Source organism: Trichosurus vulpecula, chromosome 1 (genome assembly GCF_011100635.1).
Source record: "Trichosurus vulpecula isolate mTriVul1 chromosome 1, mTriVul1.pri, whole genome shotgun sequence".
NCBI lineage: Eukaryota > Metazoa > Chordata > Mammalia > Diprotodontia > Phalangeridae > Trichosurus > Trichosurus vulpecula.
Window position 1 is genome coordinate 282,877,307 of NC_050573.1, and position 18,211 is coordinate 282,895,517.

At 36.3% G+C, this 18,211-nt stretch overlaps 1 protein-coding gene across 2 annotated transcripts in view; it reads left to right on the plus strand.

The window, feature by feature from the left end:
* The window catches only part of LOC118831213 (serine/threonine-protein kinase Sgk3), a 161,327-nt gene that overhangs the window by 82,316 nt on the left and 60,800 nt on the right, over positions 1-18,211 (plus strand). For both annotated transcript variants that reach the window (XM_036738433.1, XM_036738422.1), the window contains exons 4-5: positions 6,606-6,678; positions 17,421-17,496. In XM_036738433.1, the coding sequence (XP_036594328.1) occupies positions 6,606-6,678; positions 17,421-17,496 (149 nt within the window). The remainder of the gene's footprint in view (positions 1-6,605; positions 6,679-17,420; positions 17,497-18,211) is intronic.

Sequence of the window (18,211 nt, forward strand, 5' to 3'; positions counted from 1 at the left end):
GGAACAAAATTTTATGGATCATTTGCTCATTTCACCATATACATAGTAGTCTAAAAAATAGACCACCTTGAAGATAGTTATAGCATGTGTTATAATCTGCTGCAGAAGGTGAAGAAATAGAGAAATTCTATGAAGAACTTAATAAGATACTCCAGACTAAGACAGTAAATTACCTGATACCCAGTTACCCAAGCACAGAGTGGGTAGGTGCTGGGGAACATGAATAATGCTGGACAGTACAGTTCATTATCACGAAAGTAAAGGATCCAGAAGGCTTTAGAATTGCTTGAGTGACTCATTCTTGTACATCATAAATTCTTCAAGTAGAGTTAGAAGGAAGTAATAAACACTGAGAGGTGGGGAGAGAGGAACAAAGGTTGTGAGGGATAGAGAAAGGGTGAGAGTAAAGAAAGAGGGTGGAGAGGGGAGGAACTGAGTACTGCATGCCTAAAAAGCGAAAATCGCTGGTTGGGGACCTAGTTGTCAAGTTCAGAATTAGATGAAGATGTACAGTCAGATCATTGATTGGTTCAAGGAAAGGTCATGATAAATCCCAGTTAGAATAAAAGGTGAATATAGTGAGTCCAGTTATAGCAGCTCCATTTCCACTTCTTTAAAATTGTTGATTGCAGAAACTTAGAAGTGGACAATTCATCTGACGTCATGCTTACTGATTGTAGTAGTCCCACAAGGTTCTGTCTTGGGCCCTCTTCTCTTTTCTCTCTATCCCATCTCACTTAGTGATATTACTGTTCCCATGGGTTCAGTTATCAATATCTGAATGATTCCGAGGTGCGTGTGTATCTGTGCAGTTCCCCAGCTGTAGTCTTTCTCTTGTGCTTCTATCCCTTATCGCTGACTTCTATTGTTCAGTTCATACTGGATATCCCATAAACATGACAAACTCATCATATCCAAAACAGAACTTATTATCTCTCTTTTCAAACCCACCTCTCTTAAGTACTTCCCTATTAATGTCAAGGACACCACCATCCTCTTAGTTCACCTAGATTTGCAATCTTGGGGTCCTGACTCCTCACTATCACTGAACCCATATTGAGTCTGTTGCCAAATCTCGTCGCTTTGGCTTTCACATCTCTTGTAGTCCCTTTCTTTCAATCATATAGCCACCACTCGAGTACAGGCCTTTTTTACTTTTCACCTGGATTATTGTAATACCTTCTTAATTGGTCTCCTTGCCTCAGGTTTCTCTGAATACTATTCCATCTTCCACACAGCTTCCTAAAGTATATATCTGACCATGTCACATCCTTCCAAGCCCCCTCAGTAAACTGTGGCTTTCTCTTACTTTGGTAATCAAACCTAGAGCCCTTTATGTGATATTTAAAGCTCTTTACAACCTTGTTCCTTCCTGCTTTTCTGGTTTTCTTCCTTGTGGACATTCAGTCCAGCCATACAAGCCTAGTCTCAGACTTTGCACACAGTGTTCCTATGGAGAAGGAGACAGGCATCCCCACCAATTGCCACCTACAGGGCAGGCAGGCCAGCCTAGCTGAAGCAGAGAGGCATTTTGAGAAAGAGACAGGGAGAAATATGTGCCAAGCAAATAAAACCACTGCCATCTTGACAATCACTTCCTATCTGACCTAGGTAGAGACATTTCACAACCTGAGACCCGGAAGCTTCAATAGTAGCAATGTCTACCATGCCAGCAGCCCTGCTTCCAGCTCAGCCCCTTCAGCTGTCATCCAGGGAATCAACCTTTGTGTAAATGTAACCTGGGAATTGCTTCTTCAGATGCTGCAGCCTCTGTCTCCTTAGCATCCCGTAGATTGGGCCCACGGTTACTGAAGCCTTAGAATATAAAAAAGTACACATTATGGAAGTCCTTCATGCACATTCAAATGATTCAGCATCAATATGTTGGAAATAACATTAAAGATGATACAGTACCATCTGACTTGGCAGCTGAAACTTCCTATATGTGGCCTTTCTCTTACTTAGCTCCTTTAGAGAAAGAGTGGTCTTGCTTTTCTCTTTGTATTCCTGGCATGTAGTAAGCACTTAATGAATGCTTTTCAGCCCTTCTTAAAATTCCTGGTTTCCTTCAGTAGTTGCAGTGCCACCTTCTATAGGAGCCTCTCCTGGGACTTCAGCTTCTAGAACCTTCCCCTTTCAGGTTACCTTCCATCTATTCTGTATGTGTCTTGTATATACCTATTTATATACACTGTCTGCCTTATGAGAATGAGAGCTCCTTTAGGAAAGGGACTACTCATGCCTTTATGTCGTTGGTGCTTATCACAGTGCCTGGCACATAGTAAAATATGCTTGTTGATTGATATAAAATAATCATCACAAAGGAAGATGCTCAGAGTCCCAAAGCTGCCTCAGCCAGCAAGCCTTTAATCTCTTTCCAAGTGTCGAAACGACGGCACTATTTTCAGTTACTGTAATTTAGGATTTACTTTGACCTTTGCTATCCAGTCAGTGATCTGAACAATAGATACCTGCTTCTGAGGTTACTACTCTTGCCACTGTTTCAAGTATGAGCTCACTTGCCAAATGTCACAGAAGACGACTGAAGATCTAAGCAAGATTGCCTTAGAGAACTTAAAAAAGCAGTTGAGGAGTAATTATAAGATCTAATTGAGCAAGAACATTGAGAGGATTTGTATATGAAATTAGAAAGCAAGACAACAAGCAGATGCAAAATGAAACAGATCCTTGGTATTTTTTTTACAGTGGTTTACGTTTAATGGCAGTGAAAGTAGAACTATACAGCATTTGGATTCCAATACTTTTAATACCTAACTTACTACAAAAGTGAAGACAGTACTTTAAAAGGTGGAAGTTAGAGCAGCTGAACCTGACCAGATATGTACAGAAATAATCCATGCTGATGGACACAACGCAATGTTCAAAGAACTCAGGATTCACATTAAAAGATATGTCAAGGGAGGATGCCAAAATCATGGAAATTATTGCAGTGCTTTATCCATTCTCCAAAAAAATAGTGTCCAAGAAGGCCTTTGAAATTAAAGCTTTGTAAGTATGGTCTATCTGTGTATCAGTGGTATCCTTGAGGACAGCATGAGAAGAGAGTAGGCTTTTGCTGCTGATTTTTCTGTCATCCTGCTGTATGTTTATTGATGTTTTATTTCCAAGCATATGACTTGGTAGAACTAAATGCAGCCTTGAAAAGGCTTTCTTCAAACAAAACATCTCAGACATTCGTAAGAATTATACAAGAATCTAAGAGGGCTATAAGGAGTCCTTTTGTTAAGTGATACATTGAGTATTGATATCAAACCACATATAAAATAAGGAGAAATAGACTCATCTTAGTGGTTTTGTTAGTAAGGTATCCTGTGCAGAGTCAGATCAAAAGAAATATTCCCTGTTGACTTACATGTTACATTGTACTCCTTGCATAGAATATTTGAAAGTGAAACTTTACAAACATAGGAAAGAAATATCCTAACCATCCTCCTTGGAAAAACAAAGTGGATGGAAAAGTATATTAATGCTTAGGTTATAACTGGTAGCTAACCTATTGAATTAGCTAATCATTATGTGTATTTTGGAGAGATAGACAGTAAATTAGGCCCAGAACTAAGTAGTAATTGGAGGAAATAAGTTAAGATTTTATTTAGGAAATTGCACCATGTTTTCATTGATCCCAAACTGGTCAGTATTTTAAAAGCTCCCAGCTTTAAAAATAGTATTCTTCTAGGGATGCTATGTGACTGTCAGTTTTGGAATCCTATGATGATCTTTGAAGAATCAAAATTACGAATAACCTAAAGGGAAATAGACTGATACCATGTCATGCATAACGTTGCATCGTGTTACTAATGATGGTCTGCGTTAGTGGCATAAAAGATGTTAAAGACAAATGACTGCAAAAGGAAGTGAGCTAGACATGTAATTAGAATGAAAAAGAAGAGGTAGACACCCAGAATACTATGCTGGTATTCCCAAAAATATTAAAAAGAACCAGCAGAAATTTCTTTGCTTTGGGTTGATCCTTTATTGTGGACTTATGGAAAAACTCAAAGTATCAAAGTAAATATCTAATAGTTGGCATGTAATTATATGGGAAATAACACTCTTTTACAAAGCACCTAAGCTTGGTTATAGAGAAAATATAATTTCATCCTTTTCTACTTTTTGGTCTGTCTTTTGTAATGGGAATTTTAGGGTAGCTATAACTAAAATGTATTAAATGGCATTATGGGGAAGAGTGGCTCTTCCTGATTGCAAGCTCTGGATTACATATAAACTGAAGGTATTTGCTTTTAATGAATGCAGTTTTCCTACCACTCAGTAATCCCAGGTGAGAGTGGCCCACATAGTCTTTTCTATCAAATCTAAGGCACTCCATGGGCAAAGCAGGCAGGGCAGCCCCTAAAGGCTTCCTCCCTGATAGCTTCCTCCTTTACAGGTGGTTGCCCAAAGGGTTAGTGTCAACACCCACTCTCATGAGCTGGGCCATATTTGTCTGGGAACAAATTCCAGTATACCTAAGTTATCTTTTAAAAAATTCTTATGAGAAATTAATTGTTTAGGCTTATAAGTAATATAGAACAGTTTGACTTGATGAAAATAAATAACAGAAACAAAGATATTTTTCGTGTCACTTAGACTATCAAGAATACTATGTAAGTTGGGGAATAAAAGTAACTATGTAGTGATTTAAATTTACAAAATATTTTCTGTGATTGTCATGTGTCACTTCCTTCAGAGATGGATTACTATGTACAGGAGTTCAAGGATTTAAACAGTGTGTCATTGCTTAAAGAAGTTCTAATGTTGGAAGTTGGGTCTTGACTGATTTTTATTAAATTTAATACACTTCAAAGAGGTATAATGTGGTTAAAGCTACCCTCTTGAAACAAAATGGAAGGCTGAAGCAAATGGTCATGTTTGTATCCAAGAAATTAAAACTTAAAAACCTATAACAATTAAGCATTTTATATTTATATACACTTACTATCTATCTGTGTACATATGTAGATGCACATATATGTCGGACCTATGATTTCTTTGGTTTATGTCATTCTTGGTGTGGAAACATTCCACCAGTGCAGATTTCATATGTAGTATCAAGTTTATAAATTCTACCATTGAGGTCTTTGATAGTGGCTTTTTGATCCCTCTGTGTGACAGTTCTTGAATAGGGTATCTGACCATAGTGTTTTAGGCAAAATGATGAAGTGTAGATAGTTCCTTTGGCTCCTCTTTTTTTTTTTCATTAAAAGAGAAAAAAAATCCTATTAAAAATCTTATTTTCCACATTTTAATTTATAAGAGGCAAGTTTATTCCTATTTTCATCATTCCTCTCCGTTACAGCTCTTTTCTGCTTCATTTGTGTATCTTTTTTGATCTCTCCTTTATAGTTTTCTCTACCCCTGCTTTTTCTACATTTCTCTCCCTACTTTTACCCTTTGAATTTTTTCTGTCCTTCAGGTGAGAGAAAAAAGGAGAAATGAGAAATGATACCAAGTTGGTCACAATTAGTGGAAAAAGGCAGACCAAACCTGATCAAGATTTCCATAAATCAGAAAATAATGTTCACTTCAGACATGAAATAAAAGATAAAAGTAAAAATGCTATATTAACATTTTAGTTACCAGTTGACTTGTACGTTTAGTCTCCTTTGGACTATGGAAACGCGTATCTTTACTTTATAACAGCTCATGTTTACATAGAGCTTTATAGTTTGCCAAACAATTAACATTCATGATACTATATCTTTGCAACAGTCCTACAAGACAGCTAGGACAAGTAGGATTATCTCTACTCTATAGATGAGAAAATTGAGACCAAAATCTGTGTTTCTCTTCATGGTCAGGTTCTCTATACCTTGCTTAGGCATTTATATTTATTTAATGTGCTAATGGGTGAAAACTAGATAAGGAGGCAACCAAGATAAAAGACATCATGATCAATCGTTCATTAAACATTTATTACATATCTACTGTGTGCCAGGCTACTGTACTGTAAGCACTGGGGAATCATCAGTGGAAAGCCACTGTTATTTATATGAAGAAAACACATGCGACATGTTTTCTCAGTGGATTAAAGTTAATAATTGTTATTACCTATTAAAGTTTAGAGACAGTTTAAAAACTATGTGATTCTTAACATTAGTCCCATCCTCTTATGTCCCATTCAGTCACTACAGAGAGGGACAGCACCAAATAAAACTTTAGCACCATTTTATGTTTGTTTTGTGGGTTGGCTTGGCCAAAGAATTCCTCACCAAGTAGCAAGCCTGCTGGGAGTTGCACTTGTCTGTTCAGCTAGCTTGATCAATCTCAGAAAGCTGCCTTGGTCCCTTGCCAGGGTTCTACCAGAAGCCTTTCCATTTGGGCAGAACCTGCCAGAGGTTACGTTCTGCTGGTATAACCCTCAAGAACCCAGAGTCGCCACTATGCTAGGACGAGGCATCAGAGTTGGACTTTAGTATTAATGCAAGTTAATACTGTATGCTGACTGATCATATGCAATTATCTTTATAAGAAAAGATATCTTAGGGTGAAGTTTTAAAAAATCAGATAACTGTATTTAGTTTCTGTGAATTAATATTTGATTTGTAAAATTGTTAGTGCATGTAATTTTATTTTTAAAATTTTAGCTAAAGAAACAGTTTCCAACTATGACAATGAAGATTCCTGCCAAAAGAATATTTGGTGATAATTTTGATCCAGGTAAGCAATAACTTAATGGAAAATACTTTGTCAGAAACTAGCTCCACTATTAACTAACAATCATATATTCAAGTAATGGTTGACATAATCATACAACATAATAATATTTTAACAACCTAATCACATGACTTGTGAAAAACAATAAAAAGATTTGGCTGTATTTCTGAGTGCTAGTATCACGCTAGATATTTTTATGTGCACATCTTTACCTTTTTAGATAGACATGTTGAGAAACACTAAGTTTTATTGAGATGCTTATTTTATTTACATTTATCATTTGTATACACATATGTATATTTGTACACATATACTTGTGTAAACACATACATTTCTGTAAATAATCAAGTTTTCTTTGTAAACTGTTGAGCAGTTTGGGGAAGACATCCTGAGTATTAACCTATGTGTTATATTCGTATTTATCTGATGATGTTTGTGGTGCTGGGGATGTAGTTATTGTAATATTAATTACATAAAACTTTGGAGCCAAGAGTTGGAGAGAGCATCTAGAAGAGAGACAGTAAGTAGATAGGAAGGGGAAGAGAAGAAATGCATGGTGTTTTTCTCCCAGCCAAGGATGGTGATCTGTAGCTTTGTGGGGCTAGAGCTGTCCTTAGTTGAATTCAGGATGAAACTGGATTAGGTTAGGAAATTTAGCCCTATTTAGTTACTTTGAACCTTGAGTTTACTTGTACCCCTTGTATGGAACATTAAGTTCACCCTAGCCATAGGTGAGGTGTCTAGGAACTGAAGCCTTTTAGGATGGCACTGAAAACTAGGGAGTTATATTAAGGATTTGGGCAGCTAGGTGGCACAGTAGATAGAGCTCTGGCCCTGGAGTCAGAAGGACCTGAGTTGAAATTTGCCACAGTTCCTCATCTGTAAAATGAACTGGAGAAGGAAGTAGCAAACCACTCCAGTATCTTTGTCAAGAAAACCCTAAACGGGGTCATAGAGAGTCAGACGTGACTGAAACGACTGAATAACAACAACAAATGTTAAGGATCTAGTGGAGGTGGAGGCATCCAGCTATGTGGCATTCTGGTCAGACGAATGAAATTAAAGACAGGTAGTGGCTTAGGTCTGGTTGTAATCTGGATCTCTTAGGAGCCAAGGATTCAGTAAGGTCCCTGAAGGAAATTTTAAAAATAAACCATAGTCAATATTCTCTGGAAGCCTCACATCTTCTAGAAAGATAAGACACAGAGAAAAGATATACATGTGTATCTTTTTGTCCAGACTTAGGATTTTATTGGTGTAGGAAACTCTCTACCAGCAACTTTTCTTCTACTTATGGTCTTAGAGAGTTGTTTGCATATGTATGTGTGCTTCTATATACAAATACATGCACATTTCCAAGCAGTTAGGTAACAATGAAAGGCAGTATATGATTAAATATGTCAGAAAGAGTAACACAGATTAACACCATAGGAACTCAGAGAATGGAGAGATCTGGGTGGGCGCGAGGGTTGAGGGAAGACTTAGTAGAGGAAGTTGGTTTGAGCTAGACCTTGTAGAGTCAATAGGATTGAGATGGAGAAAGGAGGGAAGGAAAAGTTTTGAGGAGTGGGTGTTAGCTTGAGCAAAGGCCTGGAGTTGGGAATGAACATTGTATGTTAAGGGGACAGAAAGAATTAGTCTGGTCAGAGGGCAAGGTTTATATGAAGAGCAGGAGGGGATAAAATTCAGTAGATTGGGTGATGCTTCACCATGAAAAGCCTTGAATGTTTGTCAGAGGGGTTTGGATTTTATTCTATAAGCATTGTAATGTTTAAGCAGAGAAGTGTCATGACAAAATTGGGATTTGAGAAAGATTAGTCTGGAGGTGGTATGTAGGTTGGATTGGAGCAGAGACTTGATAAGTACAAAATGTAGCAATTGTGTGATAAAGGCCTTTACTGGGGTGGTTACAGTGGGAATAGAGCAAAAGGGAGCAATCTGAAAGATTTAAAAAAAAAATAGAACTTGGTGACTAAGTATAGGTGATAGAGGGAAAAGAGTCAAAGATAATTCTGAGGTTTCAGGACTGTCTGTTGACAGCAATAGGAAAGTTATTTTGAGTAGAGAAAGGTTGATGAATGTAATTGTAGACTACCAAGTTTGAAATGAGACATCCAAGATAAATGCCCTATAAGAAGTCTGAAATCCAAAAATTCCAAGGTCTGGATTAAAGAATAGCACCTGTGATAGTCCATAGCACAAAGGTGTTTATGCCACAAAGTCAGTGCACCAAAAAAATTGAAAGAGAAGATCACTGGCAAATGTGATATATGCTCTTCCATTCATGAACTAATTATATCACATATTTACTGAGTGCAAAGCATTATATTGGATACTGGAGAAGACACAAAGCAATTCCTATCCTCAGAGAGCTTACAGTCTAGTAAGGATAATAGATGTATACAGAAAATAAAAAATAGAATATTATGAGGGCAGAAGGGAAATAAATGCTATGAGATCAAATAAAGGAAAGATGCCTGTTGAACATTTTGAACTAGATGTTCCATTGACATCTCAAATTCAGCTTATTGAAGCAGAACTTTTTATTTTTCCCTAAAATTCACTTTTTTTCCTGAATTTCCCTATTGTTGAAAGTGGCATTACTGTCTTTCCATTCACTCAGTTTTGAAATTTTGGTGTCTTCCTCAATTCCTCTCTCTTTAAACCATTACCAAGTCTTGTCATTTCTGTCTCCATGGCATCTCTTGTATGCATTTCTTCTTTTCACTCAAGACACCTCTCTGCTTCATGCTTTATTGCAGTAGCCTTCTAATTGATCTCCTTACCTCAAGGCTCATTCTAATCCATTCTCAACAGAGCTGCCAAAGTGGCTTTCTTAAAGCGTAGATCTAAAAATACAGATTGTCCCAAAAGTCTTTGTGCAATTGTAAGTTATTAAAGCTTATGTGTAATTGTGGTTTTTATTGTATATACCTTTAAATGTTCCCTTTCAAGATTTCATTTTGGGGGTAAATTTGAAGATATCAGCCTATATTCAGATAAAATAGCCATTTTGTATACTAAAGGTCCCTCTCTTTCCTAAGACCTTGAGGCAGTAATTAAATTCAGTATTGTTAACTACTGCTAGAAAATAGCGTAGACATCAAAACAAGAATGGACCATATTTTTCATTTGTAGCATTAAATTTCCTTTAGCATGCTCACTAATTTTGTATGAAGGAATGAATAATGGCAAGTACAGCATCTTTCATTTTTTTCAGTCTCAGTAAAATACTCAGTTGTTGGGCAGTCACCTAAAAAATGTAATCCCTACTTTGTGCCAGGCGCTGGAGATACACATTCAAAAAATGAAACAATACCTATTTAAAAGGAGCTTCCATTTTAATGGGGAGAACAACAAGTACTTATAGAAATATAGATAATATAAAGTCAATAAATATCAATATATACAAAGAAGTTAATTACAAGGTAGTTTGGAAGGGAGGATCAAAGAAGGCTTCAAGTAGAAGATGGGGCTTGAGCTGTATCTTAAAGAGATAAATTCTGAGGCAGAAGTAAGGAAGGACTATGCTCCAGGGACGTGAGATGGCCAGTACAAATTTCTGGAGACGGGGGAGCTGGGATGTGTTTTGTGAGCAACAAAAAAGAGGTCAGTTGGCTGGGTCTGATAGTGTGGGGGTAAAGAGTCATGTTGAATGGGGTTAAAAAGACAGGTTAGGCTCAAGGTGTGTAGAGCTTTTTAAAGTTAAAACAGAAGAATTTACATTTTATTTTAGAGGCAATAGGAAGCCTTTGGGGTGGAATGAGTAGGGGTACATGGTCAAGTCTATGCTTAAGGAAAATGACTTTGATAGCAGTATGTAGGATGGACTGGAGTGATGAGATTCTTATAGTTGCGATACCAATTAGGAGACAAGAAATGATGAGGGCCTGAACTAAAGGGGTAACTGTAAGTGAAGAGTGGGGGTTGGATTTGATAGATGTTGTGAAAGTTGAAAGAACAGGTTTTGGCAATTTATTAGACATGTGGGATGAGGGAGAGACAGGAGGTCAAGATAATATTGAGGTTTATAAATCAGAAAGAATGGGGAAAATGGTGGTGCTTTCTCTAGAACTAGGTAAGTTTAGAAAAGGGATGGTTTGGGAATAAAGATAATGTTTAGTTTGGGACGTGTTGAATTTAAGATGTCTCCAGGAAAATATAGCTTGAACTGTCATGATACAGGGCAGAAGGTCAAGAGGAGTGAATGGGTGGGTCTGGACCTGTGTATCTGAGTCATGTTCATAGAGACCATAGTGAATCCCATGGGAGTTGATTAGATGACCACTAGGGAGAGTGTAGGGGGAGTAGAGAAGAGGCCCAGGATAGAACCTTGGAGAACAGTAACATTTTGAGGCTGCAGTGTAGGTGCTGAGACAGGAAAGGGGGCTGAGGAGGGAACAGACAAATAGCAGGGGAACCAAGAGAATGGTGTTACAAAAACTCAGAGAAGGATGAGCATCCAGGACGATGGATTGTTCAACAATGTCAAATGCTTCAGAACTGAGGAAAAAAACCACTAAATTTGATAAGTAAATGATCATTTTTACTTCTGGGTCATGTGACCAACAAGATAGGACTAGACATTTTTTTTCTAGTCCTTAGGAACTTTTAGAACTCCCTAAAATAAGAATTATGCACTAGGGCTAATATAGTTGCAGCTGTCTCTTCAGGGAATGACACCTAGAACCCTAATAAGATAATATTCTGATGGATTAACAGTAGAGAAGGCTAATCCAGCTAGGTAGCTAGTCTGTGGCTCAAACTCTGGGCCTAGAGTCAAAAAGACCTGAGTTCAAATGCAGCCACAGACACTAGCTGTGTGACTGAGCAAATCACTTAACCTTTTTGCTTCGGTTTCCTCAACTTGTAAAGGAACTATCAAAGGGAAAATGAAGTCCTGGTCCTGATGGATTCACAGTAGAATTCTGTCTAGCTTTTAATAAATAATTAGTTCCCATGCTACACAAATTATTCTTAAAAAAAAAAAGACTCCTTTTATGAGATCCATATAGTCTTTATACCTAAAACAAGGAAGGATAAAGTATGAAATGGGATAAAATAGTATCACAAGTCAAGAAATAAACTAGCTTAACATAAGTACAAAAGAAGAGATATTGAAAATTAATTTGGAGAAACAAAAAGATCTATAATTTCAAAGAAAAAAAATGAAAAAAGTAAAGAGAAGGGATAATAGCACTTTCAGACCTCAAAATATATCATAAAGCAGCAGTTAAAAATAGAGAATGAAACAGGCTTACAGATTTAAAGAAATAGCGGGCCTCAATAACCTAGTATTTGATAAACCTGAAAACATAACCTACTTAGGAAAAACTCCCAATTTGATATTTAAAAAAATTTACTGGGATAATTGGGAAGCCATCTGGCAGAAATTAGATTTAACATTTTACATCATATTCCACAAAACATTCAAAATGGATATGAGCTGACTGTTAAATTATCACATTTTAAAAAATTAGAAGAGATGAAAATCATATACCTTTTGCAGTTACTGGTAGGAGATGTTTTCTTAAATAGGGGATAAGGCAATTACAAGAGATAAAGAAGATAATTTTGATTACTTGAAATTGAAAGGTTTCTTCACAAATGAAATTAATGCATCTAGGTTAAGAAGGAAAGTGATCAAAGGGGAAAAATCTTTGTATCAGATTTGTCAAATAAGGGTTTGCTATCCAAGAAATTTAGATAACTAACAGATACATGACACCAAAAGTCATTATCCAGTAGATAAATCATCAAAGGATAGGAACAACTAATTTTTAAAAAAAGGAATTGCAAAGTCTTAACAATCATGTGAAAGAGGGCTCCAAATCACTAATAATAAGAGAAATGCAAATCAAAATAATCAGGAGGTTTCATCTCACACCCAGCAGATTGCAAAGATGACAAAAGATATGAACAGTTATTATTGGAAAGGGTGGTGGGAAGATAGGCACAGTAAGGCATTGTTGGAGCTATCAATCATTACAATCATTTTGGAAAACATTTTGGAATTATGTAAGTGTCTATAATGATAGAGATTCCACTACTAGACACATTTCCCAATGAGCATGTCCTCACGTACACCAAAATATGTATTACAGTGTTTTCTGTGGTAGCAAAGAACTGGGAAAAAAGTGCCCATTGATTGGGGAACGGCTAAACATACTGTGGTATGTGAATGTAATAGGATATGACTGTGCTCTGAGAATTGACAAATATGATAAATACAGAGAAGCATGGAAAGACTTGATATGAATTCATGCAGAGTGAAGTAAACATAGATAGCTTAAAAAATACAGTTGGAAAAACCACCAACAAAACAATCAGAAGTGAATATTGCAAAATTACAAAGAACAAACATGGCACCAGTGAAGAGATATGAAGAGACAGTCATGTCCTCCTCTGCAGAGGTGGAAGGCCCATGGATGTAGAATATTGTGAAAGTTTCCCAACTTTTTTTTTGACATATTACCATTTTTGTGTATATCAATGCATTTTTCTATGTTCATTAATATATTTTTGCCCATTATTTTGTTCTCCCTTTTTTTACTGTAAGAATATTCTCCTCTTTCTGGGAAGGGACAGGAAAGGCACTACTAGGAGCAATTCTGATGTAAAAAGCAAAAGATACCAATAAAAATTATATGAAAAAGAAAGTGAATGTTGTAGAATCACAGAGAAACAAAAGAACTGTGGCCCCAAAGAAGAGCGATAAGAAGACACTTCCACCTACTGCTTAGCAGAGATGGAAGAACCACAAGTGTTGAACCTGCATGTATTTTCAGAGTTTTTCAATATATTGATGAGTTTGCTGATTTTTTAATCTTTAAAAAACATTCTTTGTTATGTGGAATTACTGTCTTGGCGGGGGAAGGAGGGATAATGGGAAAAACAAAAGATATCAATAAAACTGCTTTTTTAAAAAATGAGATCGTTGGTAACCTTAGAGAGAGCAGTTTTAAATGAGTGATTAGATCAAAAGCCAGATTACAAAGGATTGAAGAGTAAAAGGAAATAGAGTTACCTTTTTCAGGGATTTGGCTGAGAAAGAAAAGTTACAGGATAATAGCTTCAGGGGATGGTAGGGTCTAGCAAAGGTCTATAAAAGATGAGGTATACTTGAGCATGTTTGAAAGGTATGGGAAATAAACCAGTTGATAGGGAGTAAAGATTGAAGAGGTTGGAGAAAGAAAGGGTAGTGTGTAGTTAAATATTCAGCCTGCTATAAAAGACAGGAGGGGATGAGATCAAGTGCATAGGTAGAGGGATTATAGAGTGGAGGAAATCAGGAAAGAGTGGGAAGTGATGTCAAAGGATTTTGAGATGAAGAGAATGAGAAAAGAGGGATATCATGTTGAATAACATTAATTTGTTTCAGTAAAGCATGGCAAATCCTCGTCTGGGCAGAAATTTTGGATAGGACTTGTGGTAGGTCTGAGGAAATAGAAGCTTTGGAATAGTTCCTTTGAGGAGTGAGATTGGCAATTAACAAGGGGGGGAATAAAAGGACCACTTTGCTGCCTTATGGGCCCAGTGAATAAATTTGTAATGTACCCAGATGTCATGGTTATGAGATTTTCTCCAACTTCATCTAGTGGAATGGAGGAAGATAGATGGTAGGAATAATCTAAGGCTGAGGTTTGGCAAGAGAAGAGCCAGTGATAGGAAAAAGGGACAAGGAATTCAAGAGCAGAGGTCAGTGTAGGGTTGAAATGACTCTTGGGTTGACTTGGGGAAGAGAGGAAAGTAAAGTAAGAGCAGGCATATTGGCCTGAGAACATGCTGAGGTTGAAAAATTGTAGTTCAGGAGGAGTGCAGTGTAAGGAGAGGTGGATTGATAGGTTGTTGTCAGAGAGGGGAAAGTTTCTAATGAGAGGAGCAGAACACTTGTGAGCAGTGGTGAGATAATAGTGTGTGACCATCTTTTCCTGTTCCTGAGGTAGAACAAAGTAATAAATCATGAGCCTTAAGAAGTTGGAGAGAAAGGAAGTTTAGGGAGCTTGTGGGAGCATCTACATAGATGTAATGTCCACTAATATAAGGGCAGGAGTTGGAGAACAAAGGAAGATGGTGAGCCAGGTGCTTGAGCTTCATGAGAAAAAGAACATAGCACCTACTTCTGCAGGGTTGTCATGTGGAGCAAATGAGATAATATCTGTAAAGTGCTTAGCAAGGTGCCTGGCACATAGTAGGCACTTAATAAATGCTTGTTTACATCATTCCTTTCTTTACCAGCAAATACTGAGGGATTTGGAATAGATAATCTGTAAACAGGTGTAAGTTAGTTGGTAAAGTAGAGTGATAAACTGGAGTTTGAATGCAGCTTCAGATATTTACTGTGACTTAGTTAAGATAGATAGTTAACTTCTTTCAGCTTCAGTTTTCTCATTTGTAAAATTGGGGACAGTAATAGCACCTACCTGCCAGAGTTGCTGTGAATGTCTAACAAGATAATATATATAAAGTGCCTAGCAAATGTTAAAGCACTATGAAAATGCTAGCTACTATTACTGAGTGCTTTATTATATAATTTCCCAGTTAATAATTGGCACAGTAAAGACAGTAATATTTTCTGCAAAAAAAAATGGACGGATGAGGAAAAATTAGAGCTTATCTATTGAAAGAAATATTGCTGAGACAAATGAGGCAGCATATGGTGTGGTGGAAAGAAAAGGAAGATTAGAGACAGAGGACTGGCAGTTGCATCCTAACTCTACCAGGTACTGGTTTAGGACGTTGGGTCACTCACTTAAACTCTCTCTGACCCTATTTGCTCATATATTCAGTGAAGCAGTTGATAAATAAAGATGGTATCTAGATGACATCAAAGTTCCCTTTCATTTCTAAATTTTTTATTCTATTTCTCCTGAAGCTCTTTTTTTTTCCTCTCTTAATTTTGTTAGAATTCTCACTTATTCCTGCTTAGTTATTCAATAAGCTTGAGTGGTTGAAATGGTTGAAATAAAGTCAGTAATGAAATGAAAAGTCTAATAGCACTTAGTGTAGTATAGGCTACATGCTTACTGAAGAAAGGAAATTCCTGTCTTTTCAGAACTGGTCTTCAAGACCAAAACATAACTTCCAGTGAGTATCCACAAAGTACAGTTTCACTCTAGCTGCTCTTGACAAACAATCTGGACTTTTTCACAATATCCCAAATTTTTATTTGCCCTATCCTGCCCCCCCCCATAAAAGTGGCTAAATGTGGGAGCTATAGTACATTCGTTAATTAATCAATTTATGAAGCATCTGTTAAGTATCAAGAACTGTATTAGGCACTGGGGATATGAGGTGAAAAGGAAAAACTACATGTCCTTTAAATCAAGTTATAAAAACCAAGACTGTCTCTGGGTACAATTTTCATGTAAACTTTTTAATGTCCTGTGATGCGAAGAACGAAATTTACGCTCCAATTCCCTGAGAAAGTGATTACTGAGTGAGAAAAGTATGCTCTTTATTAAAAAACTCAAGAGACTGTATCCGTAGATTTTGTAAGGTATGAAAGCCTAGTGTCTGTTGCAAAAACATAATTTACCAGCTTGTTGGAATGCTTTTTGGTTTTGGATAGTCCATCTTTCTAAGGAGGGAAATTGTTAAGAAACTAGCTAATATCAGGAATTAAAAATAAATACATGCATACATACATACACATATGTATATATAAGCTTCCAAAGTGTAACTTGCACTCAGTATACATTCATCTCCATCTCTTTATTTGCAGTTCTGTATGACAAAAATTGATGTTCACAGTAGCGTACCACAGCATCTGTACTATTCTGTTACCAAAGAATAAATTTGTCTAATTCTTGAAAGAGATGTGTCAGTGGATAGAAGGGCAGCCTTAGTATCAAGAAGAACTTGGTTCAGGGGCAGCTAGGTAGTACAGTGTATAGAGCACTGGCCCTGGAATCAGAAGGACCTGAGTAGTTCAAATGCAGTCTCAGGCACTTGATACCTATAAGCTGTGTGACCCTGGGCAAGTCACTTAACCCCAATTGCCTCACCAAAAAAAAAGAAGAAGAAGAAGAACTTGGTTCAAGTCCTTCTGACACCTACTAGCTATTTGATCACAGGCACCTCACTAAACCTCTCATGACTAAGCTGTTAATTCCCCTTATGACATCACAAGTCCAGACCAAAAACAAAGCAATACTCCTAAGTCAAGAAAGTATACCAATACCTTTTAGAAAGATAATTGGCAAGAAGGAATGTAACAAGTTTTTTCTTGTTAATCCTTAGTTCACTAAAAATTTCTGTTAACTACAGCAATCAATTCTATAAGTATTTTTATTCGTTGAGGTTGTACTCTCATCTTTCATCACCATTAGCATAAGACCAGTTCTTACTGATGTGATCAGCATAATATCAGAGGTTGGGAAACAGTATGTAGAATGTCTCTATTTTGGTAGCAGAATATTTTAGACCCTTAAATAGTGATTTTGTGGAAATGAGTTTTGAGGAATGTGTTTATATTATGTTAATAGTTTTAAAATTTGTATTTCACTATTTAAAAGCATAATATATATATATATATATATATATATGCTAGTATATATGTATGCATCTGTGTGTGCTAGAGCTGCACTTCAGTGCAAAATAACCTGACGCATACAGCAACAGAGTCATCTGTCATAACTTCCCAAATAGTATTTATTGTATATGTCTTTGTTTTTATAACTCCAGGTAAGATATCTATGATCTGACATGAATAATCCTACTAGCATATGTCTCTTTTTTAACAGATTTTATTAAACAGAGAAGAGCAGGACTGAATGAATTCATTCAGAATTTAGTTAGACATCCAGAGCTATGCAACCAGTAAGTAATTTTCACTTGTGTTCTAAAAGGGACTTTATTAAGACATATTGCACTTCATATACATTATGGAACCAGATTTAGTTAACTATATCGTTTTAGTGTGACTCTATCATTATATATGTATATATGTATGTGTGTATATATATATATATATCAGAGTAGAGTCTATTCAAGATGTTTTCTCCTCTATTAAAATAAAGATACTGCATATAGATATTTAATGGTATCTGGATTTTATTTTTGCTTTAAGTAACATGGTAGGATTATAATTTTGTTTTCTCAGTATTTTTCCAAACAAGAACCATTACTGTAACAATTACAAATTCTAGATATAATTTTTTCTTAACAAATTTTGAAAAAAAATTTTCTAGTATAAGAGAGTTAAATCAGAGGAAAATTCTTCCAGTAAAAAGAGTTCTTAGAATTATCTTTAAAAAAACTTGAACTGACTGGAGTAAAATATTTGAGCCACTTTTTGAAAAAGTAAGTTTTAAAAATCTTATTTTATTAAGAGGAAAACATCCCCAAAATTTATTTCTCCACCTACAACTCAAATCCTTTAAAAAGAGTATTAACACTACTCTAGCCCTTTGTTTTCCTTTGCTCAAGAAACATAACTGTGTCCTTATATTTAGAAATTGTAAATCTGTTTTAGCCCTTAAAATTAAATTAGAGAATGACTTTACAGCATGAATTTGCAACTTCATTCACTTTT